The sequence below is a fragment of the Xenopus tropicalis genome, chromosome 8 (assembly GCF_000004195.4).
Source record: "Xenopus tropicalis strain Nigerian chromosome 8, UCB_Xtro_10.0, whole genome shotgun sequence".
Taxonomy (NCBI): domain Eukaryota; kingdom Metazoa; phylum Chordata; class Amphibia; order Anura; family Pipidae; genus Xenopus; species Xenopus tropicalis.
In genome coordinates, this window is record NC_030684.2 from 6396898 (window position 1) to 6415208 (window position 18311).

General features: G+C 46.8%; 1 protein-coding gene across 5 annotated transcripts; it reads right to left on the reverse strand.

Annotated features, from left to right (window-relative positions):
- Window positions 1-1437: 1437 nt before the first annotated feature.
- Window positions 1438-17897, reverse strand: card9 (caspase recruitment domain family member 9). 5 transcript variants are annotated; one of them, XM_012968015.3, is made up of 14 exons: window positions 17344-17527; window positions 16212-16445; window positions 9462-9664; window positions 9155-9292; window positions 8728-9053; window positions 7479-7658; window positions 6422-6577; window positions 5854-5979; window positions 4905-5090; window positions 4642-4674; window positions 4501-4543; window positions 3350-3408; window positions 2909-2968; window positions 1438-2078 (listed from the first exon to the last, which is right to left on the reverse strand). In XM_012968015.3, exons 3-13 carry the CDS (start codon window positions 9640-9642, stop codon window positions 2945-2947), a joined length of 1452 nt encoding a protein of 483 aa, XP_012823469.1. In that variant the 5' UTR covers window positions 9643-9664; window positions 16212-16445; window positions 17344-17527; the 3' UTR covers window positions 1438-2078; window positions 2909-2944.
- Between the last annotated feature and the right edge of the window lie 414 nt (window positions 17898-18311).

Here is an 18311-nt window from a genome sequence, read left to right on the forward strand (position 1 = left end):
ACCATTACAGAATAGGGCAATGGGTTTCCTCAGGACCCCCCCCCCCTCAGTTTATGAAATGGTAACAGCCATAGGAAAATAGCATTGTATGAAGCCCCCGGCCAGTGGGGGTAAGGTAAAATGGTGCCGGATAACAGATGCCGTGGGCAGTCCGGGCCCCTCCGGGGTTATGGGTTCTGCTGTACAGTATCCCCCCACTGATAGCTTGGCCAGCGAAACCATCTTCACCCCAAATCTCACTCTGATTGGCCCTCAGGCTGAGTTCCCCCCCCCTCAATAACTAAAGCCCCCTGGGGGCAGCATAGGCCTAGCCCTAGCCCAACCTGTGGGTCGGGACCCCTTTGGGGGTGGAATGACCCTTACACAGGAGTTGCCTAAGACCATTGGAAAACACACATTCCGGTGGTTTTAGGAATAATTTTATGGTTGGGGGTCACCGCAACATGAACTGGATTACAGGGTCGCGGAATTAGGAAGGTTGGGAACCCCTGGCCTGGCGGGTAATTCCCCAGCCTATTACCCCACCCCGCCTGCCCATTTCCCCCACCCCATATGTAAGACACACCCCCAAATGACATCACATACTGCATGAATGAATGGGTATTGGGGAGTTGTATCAGGAGTCAGAACCAGCAGTGCAGGGAAGGGAAAGGGACAGACACAGTGACAGTTACACATAACTATAAACCCAGTGAGAATGAGGAATGAATGGATATTGGGGAGTTGTATCAGGAGTCAGAACCAGCAGTGCAGGGAAGGGAAAGGGACAGACACAGTGACAGTTACACATAACTATAAACCCAGTGAGAATGAGGAATGAATGGGTATTGGGGAGTTGTATCAGGAGTCAGAACCAGCAGTGCAGGGAAGGGAAAGGGACAGACACAGTGACAGTTACACATAACTATAAACCCAGTGAGAATGAGGAATGAATGGATATTGGGGAGTTGTATCAGGAGTCAGAACCAGCAGTGCAGGGAAGGGAAAGGGACAGACACAGTGACAGTTACACATAACTATAAACCCAGTGAGAATGAGGGATGAATGGATATTGGGGAGTTGTATCAGGAGTCAGAACCAGCAGTGCAGGGAAGGGAAAGGGACAGACACAGTGACAGTTACACATAACTATAAACCCAGTGAGAATGAGGAATGAATGGATATTGGGGAGTTGTATCAGGAGTCAGAACCAGCAGTGCAGGGAAGGGAAAGGGACAGACACAGTGACAGTTACACATAACTATAAACCCAGTGAGAATGAGGGATGAATGGGTATTGGGGAGTTGTATCAGGAGTCAGAACCAGCAGTGCAGAGAAGGGAAAGAGACAGATACTAATCCAATAGCCGCCCCACCTGACCGTTACATACGAGACCTCCAGCTCCGGATCCCCTACAACTCCCAGCAGCCAAGAGTGAGATCACGTGACACATAAAGGGTAAGTAACACACAGCTTTGCGTATGGGTTTAATGCTTTAGCCACAGTACAGAATTGCTCTTTAGTATAAAAACACAGGACTTTACATAACATAGCTTTATATAACATAGTAGCTTCTCGTGGCACAGCTTATTCCTAATGGGTTGCCCGGGGGCATCGGCAATAGGTCCAATTCTACAGGGCCCCTAACTAAGGAAAATTCCCATCATCCCTTTCTTATTTCCACCATAGGCCTGTATAACCCTGTCTCCCTCTAGTTGCTGGGAGACTGGGCCCTGGGTGTCGGAATCTTTGTGTGGCCCTAGGGGGCCCCAGTCCAACACTTCTTGCCTGGAGGGGGCGGAGCTGCCTGTACCACTGTGGGTGGTTTGGAATGTAAACAAAAAACACTGTACTTGCAAGGGGGGCTTTCGTTGTCGTTAAGGCTGTGTTTCAGGGCCCCCCCCCACCGACAGCACGTGGGGGCGGGGCTTCACTTAAAGGCTCCAGTCTCCATGCTGCAGTCTCTCCGTCCAGGTCTTGCTCTTTTCTTCAAAGCCAAGACTAAAAAAATATAGCGTGGCCCCTAAGGGGTCCCCTCAGCGTCACTTTCTGTAGTGTAATATTCTTCGGAGTTCCTCCGCGTTTTCAGCACCCTTTTCCTTAAAGAAAGAAAGAAAAATGTCATTCTATGCAACTGAGAGAAGGGAGGGGTTTGTTTATACAGAGGCTTCTCGGGGGCGGGGGGGAAATAATGTTTAATAAAAGAAAGAAAATGTAATTCTTTGCAAAATTTCCAATGATAGGCTGCTGCTGAGGGAAGGGAGGGGTTTGTTTATACAGAGGCTTCTCGGGGAGGGAAATAAAGATTTAAGAAAGAAAGAAAATGTCATTCTATGCAACAGTTCCAATGACAGGCTGCTGCTGAGGGAAGGGAGGGGTTTGTTTATACAGAGGCTCCTCGGGGAGGGAAATAAAGATTTAAGAAAGAAAGAAAATGTCATTCTATGCAACCGTTCCAATGACAGGCTGCTGCTGAGGGAAGGGAGGGGTTTGTTTATACAGAGGCTCCTCGGGGAGGGAAATAAAGATTTAAGAAAGAAAGAAAATGTCATTCTATGCAACAGTTCCAATGATAGGCTGCTGCTGAGGGAAGGGAGGGGTTTGTTTATACAGAGGCTTCTCGGGGGGGGGAAATAATGTTTAAAGAAAGAAAGAAAATGTCATTCTATGCAACAGTTCCAATGACAGGCTGCTGCTGAGGGAAGGGAGGGACTCGTTTATACAGAGGCTTCTCCGGGGGGGAAATACTGTTTAAAGAAAGGAAGAAAATGTCATTCTAAACAACATTTCCAATGACAGGCTGCTGCTGAGGGAAGGGAGGGGTTTGTTTATACAGAGGCTTCTCAGTGCTCATACAGATATGAAACACATGGCAGGGGGAGGGGCATGCTGGGAAGTGGGTGGGACTGTAACCATAGTAACACGTTACCTTCGGATGTCTTCAAAACTGTTATTGACCTTCCTTCTAATGCCAAATCCATTTACCGGACTGCTCTGGAACACAGGGAATGCTGGATTAGATACTGATTGGCTGCCTTCTTTTCATTACATGCTGATTGGCTAGAGTGGTTCTGGATGATTACTGGAACACTAAACTGGCGGAGATGCTGATTGGCTGCCTTTATATTCAATGAGATGCTGTCAGCCCTAACAAAGTGCAACAGAAAGGCAGCCATACCATGTGACCATTCGTACTGAGCCCGCCCCCTGATCACTTGGATCTGTCTCAGCCAGTGTACGGCTGCCTTTAACCCAAATGTCTAACCATTGGCTGGATTACAAATGCCTGTCTGTCAAAGGATGCTGGGATTTGTAGTTCTGGAGAACATCAGGTTTAATATTCCCTAAAGAGTTATCAGTTGTTCCTTACATTCTGTGCTTGCGCTGCCTCTGCCACGTTCTTGGAATTGGGGTTATTCTTCTGTTCCTCTGTATGTGGGAGAGACTGCTGGTTACATACAGATATACACACGATAAGCTCCACCCCCATACTGTACTGTCTAAGGGAAACACTATGGCACCTCCTACCCATATGTATAAATACAAATATACAGAGAAGGAATGTTCTGGGCACACAATAAGCTGTACCCCCATACTGTACTGTCTAAGGGAAACACTATGGCACCCCATACCCATATGTATAAATACAGATATACAGAGAAGGAATGTTCTGGGCACACAATAAGCTGTACCCCCATACTGTACTGTCTAAGGGAAACACTATGGCACCCCCTACCCATATGTATAAATACAAATATACAGAGAAGGAATGTTCTGGGCACACAATAAGCTGTACCCTCATACTGTACTGTCTAAGGGAAACACTATGGCACCCCCTACCCATATGTATAAATACAAATATACAGAGAAGGAATGTTCTGGGCACACAATAAGCTGTACCCCCATACTGTACTGTCTAAGGGAAACACTATGGCACCCCCTACCCATATGTATAAATACAAATATACAGAGAAGGAATGTTCTGGGCACACAATAAGCTGTACCCCCATACTGTACTGTCTAAGGGAAACACTATGGCACCTCCCTCCCATATGTATAAATACAAATATACAGAGAAGGAATGTTCTGGGCACACAATAAGCTGTACCCCCATACTGTACTGTCTAAGGGAAACACTATGGCACCTCCTACCCATATGTGTAAATACAAATATACAGAGAAGGAATGTTCTGGGCACACAATAAGCTGTACCCCCATACTGTACTGTCTAAGGGAAACACTATGGCACCCCCTACCCATATGTATAAATACAAATATACAGAGAAGGAATGTTCTGGGCACACAATAAGCTGTACCCCCATACTGTACTGTCTAAGGGAAACACTATGGCACCCCCTACCCATATGTATAAATACAAATATACAGAGAAGGAATGTTCTGGGCACACAATAAGCTGTACCCCCATACTGTACTGTCTAAGGGAAACACTATGGCACCTCCTACCCATATGTATAAATACAAATATACAGACTGAGACATAATATAAATATAAATACTTACGCTGTGCAGTCTCTGGGTGCTTGTTATCTGGGGAATTGTGGCTCTTTATGGGAGAGAAGAAAACCACAGGTCATACTGACAAGCAAGTCACAAACGGGGGGGGGGGGGGGGGGGGTAATTGCACCCCTATAAAGTACTTACCTCCTGGGGTGAAAGCTCTTCAAAATCCGAGGTCTGAAAGAAAAAAAAAATGGGGTTTATTGCAATGTATGATGCCTAGCGGTGACTATCAGGGGCCCCAATATGATAAAAAGAATTATTAGGGGTGGGGCTTGTGGTGAATGGGTGGAGTTAACTGGATAATGGGTGGGGCTTTAGCATAATTAGGGCATGGCCTGGGTAGATAAGGGGTGAAGTTTGCAATAACCAGGAAGGGATGGGCCACTAGCCCCGTAGCCATTTACCAGCGCTGGAGACTTTAACTTATTCAGGTCGGTCTTCATGGCCAGAGTTTCCCGTTCCATCCTGAACAGCTGGATCTGCAGGTCGTCGCACTTCTCCCCCATCTCCCGCAACTGCCGCCTGTACGAATCCATGTTAATGAGGCTCTTGGAATATTGTGTGTGGAACTGTTCCCTGGTCGTCATGGCCTAGAACATAGACATCCTATTGGGTGTTTGCAGTCTGCATTACCCTTTACTAAGCACAGTTCAGCAGGAACAGCCCCCTAAGTTTGCTCATAGCCTGTACAGAGAGACAACATAAAACTATGGCACATAGGGATTCCCCTGTACTAAGCACAATTCAGCAGGAACAGCCCCCTAAGTTTGCTCATAGCCTGTACAGAGAGATACCATAAAACTATGGCACATAGGGATTCCCCTGTACTAAGCACAATTCAGCAGGAACAGCCCCCTAAGTTTGCTCATAGCCTGTACAGAGAGATATCATAAAACTATGGCACATAGGGATTCCCCTGTACTAAGCACAATTCAGCAGGAACAGCCCCCTAAGTTTGCTCATAGCCTGTACAGAGAGATATCATAAAACTATGGCACATAGGGATTCCCCTGTACTAAGCACAATTCAGCAGGAACAGCCCCCTAAGTTTGCCCAAAGCCTGTACAGAGAGATACCATAAACCTATGGCACATAGGGATTCCCCTGTACTAAGCACAATTCAGCAGGAACAGCCCCCTAAGTTTGCTCATAGCCTGTACAGAGAGATACCATAAAACTATGGCACATAGGGATTCCCCTGTACTAAGCACAATTCAGCAGGAACAGCCCCCTAAGTTTGCTCATAGCCTGTACAGAGAGATACCATAAAACTATGGCACATAGGGATTCCCCTGTACTAAGCACAATTCAGCAGGAACAGCCCCAACCAAAATTAACAACCCCCACTCTCACCTGATCCCGCTCGGCACACACTTCTTCCATCTGCTGCAATATGGCTTCAATCCGTTCCTTGTAGAGCTTTGAGTCTTTCTTCAAAGTAGTGCACTGAAGTTCCAGGAGCTCCTTCTCCTCCTTGTACTGGAGCACAAAGCAGCAGATTTAATCAAAATACTGGGCCTGAGGCAAACGCCAATATCAGGCCACACCCACTTATTACATCATATCCCAGTGCATTATAGGGGAAGTTCTGAGACAATTTGCAATTGGTCTTTCAGAGAGACAGACAGATTGAGAAATCGGCTTCCCCAATAGTGATATAGAAGTGCTTGTGCAATACACAATGAGGTCACTTTCTGACCAATCGCACGTGTTTCCTTATGTTGCACAACAACTTTGTTTATGTTGCGCTTGACTGGGGCAGGAGAGAAAATCAATATGGCAGCCCTTTGGCTAGATTTCTCCCTGGAAGGTCGGTATAAAGCCATAGACTCCATAGAGAGAGTTACAGCTCTGCTGGCTGGAAGGGCTTGCACTGTATTAATCATGAGGGGGGAGGAGTAGGCAAGGAATAGGCGGTTACTTTGTCTCGGTGGTCTTCGGCCAGGCGGAGAGACATTTTCAAAGTGTACACCGAGTTGACCAGATCTTGGTGCTGTTCCAAGGCCTGTCTGCGGTCATCTTCTAGCACTTGGATGTACATCCGGGTCTTCTCAGATGCCTCTCCTTTTGGAACGTTCTAATAGAGACAAAACCACATTCTTCCAATAATTCTAATACTGGACATTCTCCAAAGAGAAAGACACTCTCAATATTGGCCGTTCTCCAAAGAGAAAGATACTTCCAACAGTGGACGTTCTCCAAAGAGAAAGATACTTCCAACATTGGGCATTCTCCAAAGAGAAAGATACTTCCAACAGTGGACGTTCTCCAAAGAGAAAGATACTTCCAACATTGGGCATTCTCCAAAGAGAAAGATACTTCCAACAGTGGACGTTCTCCAAAGAGAAAGATACTTCCAACATTGGGCATTCTCCAAAGAGAAAGATACTTCCAACAGTGGACATTCTCCAAAGAGAAAGATACTTCCAACATTGGGCATTCTCCAAAGAGAAAGATACTTCCAACAGTGGACGTTCTCCAAAGAGAAAGATACTTCCAACAGTGGACGTTCTCCAAAGAGAAAGATACTTCCAACATTGGGCATTCTCCAAAGAGAAAGATACTTCCAACAGTGGACGTTCTCCAAAGAGAAAGATACTTCCAACAGTGGACGTTCTCCAAAGAGAAAGATACTTCCAACAGTGGACGTTCTCCAAAGAGAAAGATACTTCCAACATTGGACGTTCTCCAAAGAGAAAGACACTTCCAACATTGGACGTTCTCCAAAGAGAAAGATACTTCCAACAGTGGACGTTCTCCAAAGAGAAAGATACTTCCAACAGTGGACGTTCTCCAAAGAGAAAGACACTTCCAACAGTGGACGTTCTCCAAAGAGAAAGACACTTCCAACATTGGACGTTCTCCAAAGAGGAAGACACTTCCAACATTGGGCATTCTCAGATGCCTCTTCTTTTGGCACGTTCTATTTACTGAGTACTAAGCTGCTGCTCCTATGGGGGTGAATTGATTTTCCTTACCTGCATGGGGTTATCCAGCTCCTGAATCCTGGCCTTCAAAAGGTCATTTTCTCTCTGCAATTCAAGGATAACTTCCTGGCTGGGCCTCTTCTCAATGGCATCCTTCAGCTTCCTGGTCTGCTTTCTCTCCAGCTTACAGTCATCCTCAGCCTTCATCAGGTTGTGCTTTAAACGGTCTATCTGTGCAATGCATAGGAAACCATTAGTCATAGGTAAATTAGGACCTCAACACATTACATGTTCTCTAAAGAGGAAGACACATCCAACCATTTATGGTCTCCAAAGAGGAAGAGACACCCAGCACTGTACATGCTCCAAAAAGGAAGACGCTTCCAATATTGAATATTCTCCAAAGAGAAAGACACTATCAATATTAGGAGTTCTACAAAGAGCAAGACACTTCCACCATTTGACGTTGTCCACAGTGGAAGATACTTCCACTACTGGACGTCCTCCAAAGAGGAAGACACTTCCAACATTGGACGTTTTCCAAAGACAAAGACACTTTCAATATTGGGCGTTCTACAAAGAGAAAGATACTTGCAACATTGGACGTTTTCCAAAGAAAAAGATATTTCCAACATTGAATGTTCTCCAAAGAGAAAGATACTTCCAACATTGGACGTTTTCCAAAGAGAAAGATACTTCCAACATTGGACGTTCTCCAAAGAGAAAGATACTTCCAACATTGGGCATTCTCCAAAGAGAAAGATACTTCCAACATTGGGCGTTCTCCAAAGAGAAAGATACTTGCAACATTGGGCGTTCTCCAAAGAGAAAGATACTTGCAACATTGGACGTTCTCCAAAGAGAAAGATACTTGCAACATTGGGCGTTCTCCAAAGAGAAAGATACTTGCAACATTGGACGTTCTCCAAAGAGAAACATACTTGCAACATTGGACGTTCTCCAAAGAGAAAGAAATTTCCAACATTGGATGTTCTCCAAAGAGAAAGATACTTGCAACAATGGACGTTCTCCAAAGAGAATGATACTTCCAACATTGGACGTTCTCCAAAAAGAAAGATACTTGCAACATTGGATGTTCTCCAAAGAGAAAGATACTTGCAACATTGGACGTTTTCCAAAGACACTTTCAACACTGGACGTTCTCCAAAGAGAAAGATACTTTTAACACTGGACGTTCTCCAAAGAGGAGGACACTTCCAATGCTGAACGTTCTCCAAAGAGAAAGATACTTTCAACACTGAACGTTCTCCAAAGAGGCAGACCCACCGCTGACACCTACCTCTAGCTGCAGATCTCTGTTTCTCATCAACGCGGCGTTCTTCTCCTCACTCTGACGGGCGTACCTCATGGCCAGGTCATAATTTTCATCTTTCAACTTATTCCGCTCTGCGATCAACTTGTCACTCTCTTCCTTCATCTTCTTGACCCTCTCCTGGTGCTTCTTCAGCTCGTTGTCCTTCACTTGCGTCTGCCGGATGACGTCTTCCTTGTCCAGCAGTTCCTTGTTCAGTTCTTTGTATTTCTGCCTCTCGTCTTGAATGATCTGCTGGAGCTTCAGCATCTCGTTCATGAGGAGCTGGGTCAGGCTGGATTCCCCTGCGGTGTCTACAAGAATTATTAATAATAATTAAAGGGTAAATTCACCTAGAGTAATATGGGAAGAGATCTATAGATGGAGGTGTGTTTCTTTTGGATACATTTATTACCTATGATCATGGAGAAGACTCGCGTTGGCTCGCTCCCAGTTATCTTCTTGTACAGGTGCGGGTAATAAAGCTCAAGGCTTTCCAGAAAGGCCACGTAACCTTTGCACCCAGTCCTCTGTAAAATATCCAGCAGCACACCTGCAAGGTAAGGGAAAGTGGGGCGTGGCTTAGTGAGGTGGTACTGATACATGGGCAACAATGGCAGCACAGAATGAGAGTAACTACGGGGCAGACAGTAGCGTCGGGGGCATCAGTTGCCCCGTATCTTGTAGGGCTCACCATCGGCCAATGGGATCTTTCTACTCACCCACTTTCCTTTTGCGGATGACCAGATTCGGGTCATTGAAGACCTGCTCTTCATCGTCGCTGTTCAACACCCGGCACTGGCGGAGGTAAGGGGTGATCCGGTTGGGGTCTATTACCGTGATGAGCTTGACCCGATAGCGCTCCAGTTTGGTCCAGCAAACCTCATCCTCTTCCTCCGACATGGCCGCTGGTCAGTTCCAATCACTGAAATGAAGGGGGGTATATTAGTGGGGGGGAAGGGTCCAAGTACTGACATAGGAGGAAGTGCACCGGTAAATACACACTAACACTTCCGGTACCAGGGGGGGAGGGGGTATGGGTAAGTACAGGGAAAGTAAAGGTTACATTTCAGAACACAAGTGAAATATATTGAATTCTTTACACAGATATTTCTAGAAAATTCCAAGAAAACAGCTCTGAGCACTATCACCCATTTGAATGCTTACTCTCCAATGTAACTTTACCTGCAAGGGGAAAGGAATGGGACAACTCCTTCTATTCAGCCATCAAACATCATTCGAGTCAGTGGGGTGTTAGTGCTCAGTGTTAAGGGCCCGTAGTGGCAACCTTGGCAACTCCAGGGCATGAGTAGGCCGTACTTGCGAGCAGTTCTTCACCAGAGCTTTGCACACTTGGGCTCCTGAGATCTGCTGGCTGCCACCTACTGGTGTGAAAGTCAAACTACCACTTGGGACTTCCTTTTTGCAGCAAAGGGCATTCCAGCCCCCGCCATTTTGGAGAACAGAAAGAAGTCCTGTCCATAAGCAGGGAAATGCCACCACCCTGACCCTGGAGTCAGAACACTTATTTTGGGCTTGTTTTGGACCGGCTGTGATTCCAAAGCTGTTATTGGCCCAGGTACAAGGTTTGCCGACCCTGCCCCCTCCCCTGATAGGGTGGTCTCTGCCACCGAGCCCTGCAAGGCTACGTACCTTACAGGCAGGAGGTCCCTTTCTGAGAGCTCGAGACACTTGGTGCGGAGCTGAAGACATGAGCGGCCCACTCAGTGGCAGGAAGGCTTTTGGCTAGATCGTTAAGGGTGCTGATTACTTAACGAGCAGGGAAAGATACACTGATAATGCTGACTCAGTAGGTCAGGAATCTCTCAGCCTGAGGCTTGGCTGGAAATAAGGGAAGAAAGAAGCAGAGCGAGCAACGGAAGTTCTACACTGAGCTTCTCTAATCCCATGGCTGAAGCCAACAACGCGCCCAAGGCCCCCTCTTGCACGGCTACACTGAGTTTCTCTAATCCCATGGCTGAAGCCAACAATGCGCCCAAGGCCCCCTCTTGCACGGCTACACTGAGCTTCTCTAATCCCATGGCTGAAACCAACAATGCGCCCAAGGCCCCCTCTTGCACGGCTACACTGATCTTCTCTAATCCCATGGCTGAAGCCAACAATGCGCCCAAGGCCCCCTCTTGCACGGCTACACTGAGCTTCTCTAATCCCATGGCTGAAGCCAACAACGCGCCCAAGGCCCCCTCTTGCACGGCTACACTGAGCTTCTCTAATCCCATGGCTGAAGCCAACAACGCGCCCAAGGCCCCCTCTTGCACGGCTACACTGAGTTTCTCTAATCCCATGGCTGAAGCCAACAATGCGCCCAAGGCCCCCTCTTGCACGGCTACACTGAGCTTCTCTAATCCCATGGCTGAAACCAACAATGCGCCCAAGGCCCCCTCTTGCACGGCTACACTGATCTTCTCTAATCCCATGGCTGAAGCCAACAACGCGCCCAAGGCCCCCTCTTGCACGGCTACACTGAGCTTCTCTAATCCCATGGCTGAAGCCAACAATGCGCCCAAGGCCCCCTCTTGCACGGCTACACTGAGCTTCTCTAATCCCATGGCTGAAGCCAACAACGCGCCCAAGGCCCCCTCTTGCACGGCTACACTGAGCTTCTCTAATCCCATGGCTGAAGCCAACAACGCGCCCAAGGCCCCCTCTTGCACGGCTACACTGATCTTCTCTAATCCCATGGCTGAAGCCAACAACGCGCCCAAGGCCCCCTCTTGCACGGCTACACTGATCTTCTCTAATCCCATGGCTGAAGCCAACAACGCGCCCAAGGCCCCCTCTTGCACAGCTACACTGATCTTCTCTAATCCCATGGCTGAAGCCAACAACGCGCCCAAGGCCCCCTCTTGCACGGCTACACTGATCTTCTCTAATCCCATGGCTGAAGCCAACAACGCGCCCAAGGCCCCCTCTTGCACGGCTACACTGATCTTCTCTAATCCCATGGCTGAAGCCAACAATGCGCCCAAGGCCCCCTCTTGCACGGCTACACTGAGCTCTTGCACAAGGGTCCCCAGTCCATGAGAGACCTCAGTGAAAAGGCCATGGACACTAACGCCCTGACCTGGGACTGGTCGGCCCTAATCAAGTAAACATCACATGGTCACTGCAATTAGTAGGATGTCGGAACATTGCTCTCTCCTTACTCTTATTATTGCAGTTCTTTGAAGGGGTGGTTGACCTTTAAGTTGATATTGAGTATGTTACAGAATGGCCTATTCCTAGCACCTTTGCAATTGGTCTTCATTATTTATTTTGTATAGTTTTTGAACGATTTGCCTTCTTCTCTGTCTTTCCAGATTTCCAATGGGGGTCACTGACCCCGGCAACCAAAACCTATTGCTCTGTGAGGCTCCAGTTTTATTGTTATTGTTACTTTTTATTCCTTATCTCTCTATGCAGGCCCCTCTCCTATTCATATTCCCATCTCTGGTTTAAACCACTGCCTGGTTGCTAGGGTAAAAAAGACCCCTAGCAACCAGATAGCTGCTAAAACACCAAATAGAGAGCTGCGGAACAAGAAGCCCCTGATATAGGGGGGGTCACGTTGCCTCCCAACGTCTCCGCTCCGGACAAAAGCTTTGTAGAAAGACGTCTTCCGCTTCCAAAAAACAAGTCCGTTCCTGTCATGGAGGGAGAGTTGGGTCGAGCGTAGGGGACGGGTGATCTTCCAATCAGGATCCTGTATTCCTCCTCTTGCATCAAATGACTGTTCTTCCCTTCTGTTTACATGAGCTCAGCACGGCGGAGATGGGCAGAGAAGCAAAGGATTCCAAGGAGCCAATCAAATTAGCAGGAAGGGGCATAGAGAAGACATTGGACTGGATTAATCCAATGACCAGAAGAAAAAGGGGGAGGCATGGGGGTTCAGTTGAGAGCAGAGAAGCTCAAGTTTTTCCTATCTCAGATTTCTTTACATCCCCGACTCCATCTGTGTGTTTATAAAGTGTTTATAAAGTGTTCGAGTTCATGTGTAATGGGAATAACTAAGGGGCAGTTCATACATTCTTCTGCCATACATTGCCATTCAGCCGCTTCAACAACAGTCAGACACCGTATCTCCTACAATAAAGCTCTAAGCAAGGAACTTATTCACATACAGGTGTATAAATACAATATATATTGTCACTAAATGCTGCCTCGCTGCATTCCCGCACATTGAAAGCCGTACGCAAAACGGTTCTGTTATACAGATAGCTAGAATCTCAGCCATAAAGCAGGGCAGGACTGCTGCTTACAATGGGGGGATCAGATAGGATCTGTGCCACTGTGACAGAATGCTCTGTTATACAGATAGCTAGAATCTCAGCCATAAAGCAGGGCAGGACTGCTGCTTACAATGGGGGGATCAGATAGGATCTGTGCCACTGTGACAGAATGCTCTGTTATACAGATAGCTAGAATCTCAGCCATAAAGCAGGGCAGGACTGCTGCTTACAATGGGGGGATCAGATAGGATCTGTGCCACTGTGACAGAATGCTCTGTTATACAGATAGCTAGAATCTCAGCCATAAAGCAGGGCAGGACTGCTGCTTACAATGGGGGGATCAGATAGGATCTGTGCCACTGTGACAGAATGCTCTGTTATACAGATAGCTAGAATCTCAGCCATAAAGCAGGGCAGGACTGCTGCTTACAATGGGGGGGATCAGATAGGATCTGTGCCACTGTGACAGAATGCTCTGTTATACAGATAGCTAGAATCTCAGCCATAAAGCAGGGCAGGACTGCTGCTTACAATGGGGGGATCAGATAGGATCTGTGCCACTGTGACAGAATGCTCTGTTATACAGATAGCTAGAATCTCAGCCATAAAGCAGGGCAGGACTGCTGCTTACAATGGGGGGGATCAGATAGGATCTGTGCCACTGTGACAGAATGCTCTGTTATACAGATAGCTAGAATCTCAGCCATAAAGCAGGGCAGGACTGCTGCTTACAATGGGGGGATCAGATAGGATCTGTGCCACTGTGACAGAATGCTCTGTTATACAGATAGCTAGAATCTCAGCCATAAAGCAGGGCAGGACTGCTGCTTACAATGGGGGGGATAGGATCTGTGCCACTGTGACAGAATGCTCTGTTATACAGATAGCTAGAATCTCAGCCATAAAGCAGGGCAGGACTGCTGCTTACAATGGGGGGATCAGATAGGATCTGTGCCACTGTGACAGAATGCTCTGTTATACAGATAGCTAGAATCTCAGCCATAAAGCAGGGCAGGACTGCTGCTTACAATGGGGGGGGGATAGGATCTGTGCCACTGTGACAGAATGCTCTGTTATACAGATAGCTAGAATCTCAGCCATAAAGCAGGGCAGGACTGCTGCTTACAATGGGGGGATCAGATAGGATCTGTGCCACTGTGACAGAATGCTCTGTTATACAGATAGCTAGAATCTCAGCCATAAAGCAGGGCAGGACTGCTGCTTACAATGGGGGGATCAGATAGGATCTGTGCCACTGTGACAGAATGCTCTGTTATACAGATAGCTAGAATCTCAGCCATAAAGCATAGGGGGCAGTCGCTGGGGGGGAGGGCATAGAGTTGAGCCACTGAGGGAAGCCCATAGGGTGCAGCCATTGGGTGCTGCCCTTCTGCCTGGATTTTCACTTCCGATTCAGTGTAGGGGTAATTCCCTGGCAGGCAGAACCCCTTATCTACACTACATGTGCATAGGGCAGACGGGATTAATAAGGCTTGGCTACTCCTGTCTGAATTATCCTGATCAAAGGGCACTGGGGGTTATAGCCAGAAAAACGTGTCAGTGCTGAGCATCCTAAGGCCCTTTGGTAGTTGCTGAACTACAAGTGATCCATGGGTCCATTTGAATTTGTATGGAGAGGGAGCCCCAGGCAGGTGTGGAATCCAAGGCTACTCTGTGCTCTGCACTTTGCACCTCGCGTGCAGTTAAACAACAAGGACAAGTGCAGCAGTGCAGATGGAACTGTCAATTCTGTACATGGTTCCAGCTACAAAATTCAATTCTGTACAAAATTCAATTCTGTATATGGTTCCAGCTACAATATTCAATTCTGTACATGTTCCAGCTACAAAATTATATCCTGTACATGGTTCCAGCTACAAAATTCAATTCCGTACATGGTCCAGCTGCAAAATTCAATTCTGTACATGGTTCCAGCTACAAAATTCAATTCTGTGCATGGTTCCAGCTACAAAATTATATCCTTTACATGGTTCCAGCTACAAAATTCAATTCTGTACAGGGTCCAGCTACAAAATTCAATTCTGTACATGGTCCAGCTACAATATTCAATTCTGTATATGGTTCCATCTACAAAATAATATCCTGTACATGTTTCCAGCTACAAAATTCAATTCTGTACATGGTTCCATCTACAAACTTCAATCCTGTACATGGTTCCATCTACAAAATTCAATTCTGTACATGGTTCCAGGAACAAAATTCAATTCTGTACATGGTCCAGCTACAATATTCAATTCTGTACATGGTTCCAGCTACAAAATTCAATTCTGTACATGGTCCAGCTACAAAATTCAATTCTGTACATGGTCCAGCTACAAAATTCAATTCTGTACAGGGTCCAGCTACAAAATTCAATTCTGTACATGGTCCAGCTACAAAATTCAATTCTGTACGTGGTCCAGCTACAAAATTCAATTCTGTACATGGTCCAGCTACAAAATTCAATTCTGTACATGGTTCCAGCTACAAAATTCAATTCTGTACATGGTTCCAGCTACAAAATTCAATTCTGTACATGGTCCAGCTACAATATTCAATTCTGTATATGGTTCCATCTGCAAAATAATATCCTGTACATGTTTCCAGCTACAAAATTCAATCCTGTACATGGTTCCATCTACAAAATTCAATTCTGTACATGGTCCAGCTACAAAATTCAATTCTGTACGTGGTCCAGCTACAAAATTCAATTCTGTACATGGTCCAGCTACAAAATTCAATTCTGTACATGGTTCCAGCTACAAAATTCAATTCTGTACATGGTTCCAGCTACAAAATTCAATTCTGTACATGGTTCCAGCTACAATATTCAATTCTGTACATGGTCCAGCTACAAAATTCAATTCTGTACATGTTCCAGCTACAAAATTCAATTCTGTACATGGTCCAGCTCCAAAATGATATCCTGTACATGGTTTCAGCTACAAAATTATATCCTGTACATGGTTCCAGCTACAAAATTCAATTCTGTACATGGTCCAGCTACAAAATTCAATTCTGTACATGGTTCTGTACACAATTCTGCCTCCCTGCAGACTGGACCAGTGCTATAGAATGGGTTAGATAGGGTAAGTGCTAAATACACACAGAGCATAAGTTTCTAAATAGCCGCAGTAGTTACACTGAATTAAAGGCAAAGTTATATATATTTCGATAAGAAAGAGAGATCAGATTAACTCTCTGGGGCCTGGGAGAGGGGGTTACAATAAAGGGTAAGCTCACCTCTTCTAGAACAGTTGGTCCGTCTGGGAGCTTTCAGCCAAGCGTCTTACTCCGTCCCATGTCAGAGAGCAGGAATGGCAAGGAGAGAAGGAGAGGTGTAGAGCACGGGGGTTTGGGAGGGGCGAAGGCGGCTGTGTAGAAATGACTTCCTGGTCTGCACACAGTCGCATACCACAGTGCAGCTTCACAGTCTGCAGAGATCACTTCCCATTACTGGCTGCACGGCTGCTGCTGCTGGGGAGTCACATGGAGAGGCAGTGAGGTTAGGAACGTTAATGACCAATGAGCCACCGGGCAATAAACAGTGCAATATTCTAGTGATGCAGAGAGTGCTATTCTGAGAAAACTTGCAATTGGTCTTCGTTTTTTGTTATTTGTAGTTTCTTAGTTATTTCACTTTGCTCAGCAGCTCTCCAGTTTGGAGTTTCAGCAGCTATTTGGTTGCTAGGGTCCAAGTTATGTTAGCAACCAGGGAGTGGTTTGGATGAGAGATTGGTATATGAATAGGAGAGGGACTGAATAGAAAGATAAGGAATAAAAAGTAACAATAACAATAAAACTGGAGCCTCACAGAGCAATAGGTTTTGGCTGCCGGGGTCAGTGACCCTGTTGCTGGGGCTCCAATTACCTTAGCAACCAGGGTGTGGTTTGAATGAGAGACTGGTATATGAATAGGGGAGGGGCTGAATAGAAAGATAAGGAATAAAAAGTAACAATAACAATAAAACTGGAGCCTCACAGAGCAATTGTTTCCGGCTGCCGGGGTCAGTGACCCCCAAAGAGTTGGTAGAAGAAGGCAAATATTTAAACTATAGGAAATAAATAATGAAGACCAGTTGAAAAGTTGCTTAGAAATGGCCATTCTATAACATACACAAATTACCTTGAAGGTAAACCGCCCCTTTACGAGCAGCATTTGCCCAGCTCCCCCCCCTTTCCCAGGTATGGCAAGTCACCCTATCAGAATTCGGAGGAGAGCAAATATGCCACACAGCCCACATTCCACCCTGATTGGCATTCAGCCTCGGCATCCGGACACATTACACCACTCACGTGGCTAAAGAAGGTGTACTTTCCCTTTAATTGTAATTATTCATTTAATTGTAAGTAACGAGGGCAATTAGCGACTTACCTTACCCACGGGGGAAGGACTTATTCATCAAGAACGCACGGCCGGGTGGGGCAATTAATAGAGACCGGCGGATGCCTACAGTGCTCACTAATTGGCTTAATTGCACCCATTAGAGGTCAGCTGACCTCGCACACACTCGGCCAACCTGCTCCCAAAATCAACCCACACGGATACAGCCCCCCCCAATGTTATTGGCTACTCCCCCTTACTATTTAGCTCCTCCCCCAGCGGCTACGGTTTCTATATGTGCATACAGGACCCTCCAATCAGGATCCTGAAGGTTTTACCTTCCCATAATTCCAAGAGGAAATGGGTTTGGCCTTTACACAGAACACCTGGATCTGCTAAACAAAGGTGGGGGGGGGTCGTCACCAACCTGTGGCAGATACCGGACCCGTTGGGACATGTCGGTTGCCTGAGATCGTCACTGGGAATTCCACGTGCTCGGAACTGATTGGCTCGTGGCTTCCGGTGGCTGCATGTGGCTCGGCCGTTCCGCTGGGATTGGGGAGTCGGCGTTGGAGGCCGGGAGAGAAGAGAGGGGGGGGTCGGAGGAGTCTTCCGAGAGTGAAAATTGGGATAAAAGTGGATTAAAGGGGAAGGGGGGGGCAAAAGGTATTTGCCTTGGGTGTCAGTTTCGATTGCCCCAGTTCTGCTGTCAGTGACTTATTTTGGGGGTGTATGGATGGACAGATGTGCCCCCCTGTCCCCTCACACAGGCCATTGGGCTATCTGGGCAACCATGTATATGGCCCAATCACACCCGCCATGTCTATCCATTCAAGCTTTCCTCTCTATGATTTTATCTCTCCCCTCCTCGCACTAAATGACTCCCCTGGGGCACCATCTCCAGTATGCGCCACTGTCTCACCCCTGGCACCCTATACCCACAGCGAGCTACTCCCAAACATGGCAAAGCTGGGCATCCCATCTGATCTCCATATGGGAAGTGTCGTTCCAAGATGGCT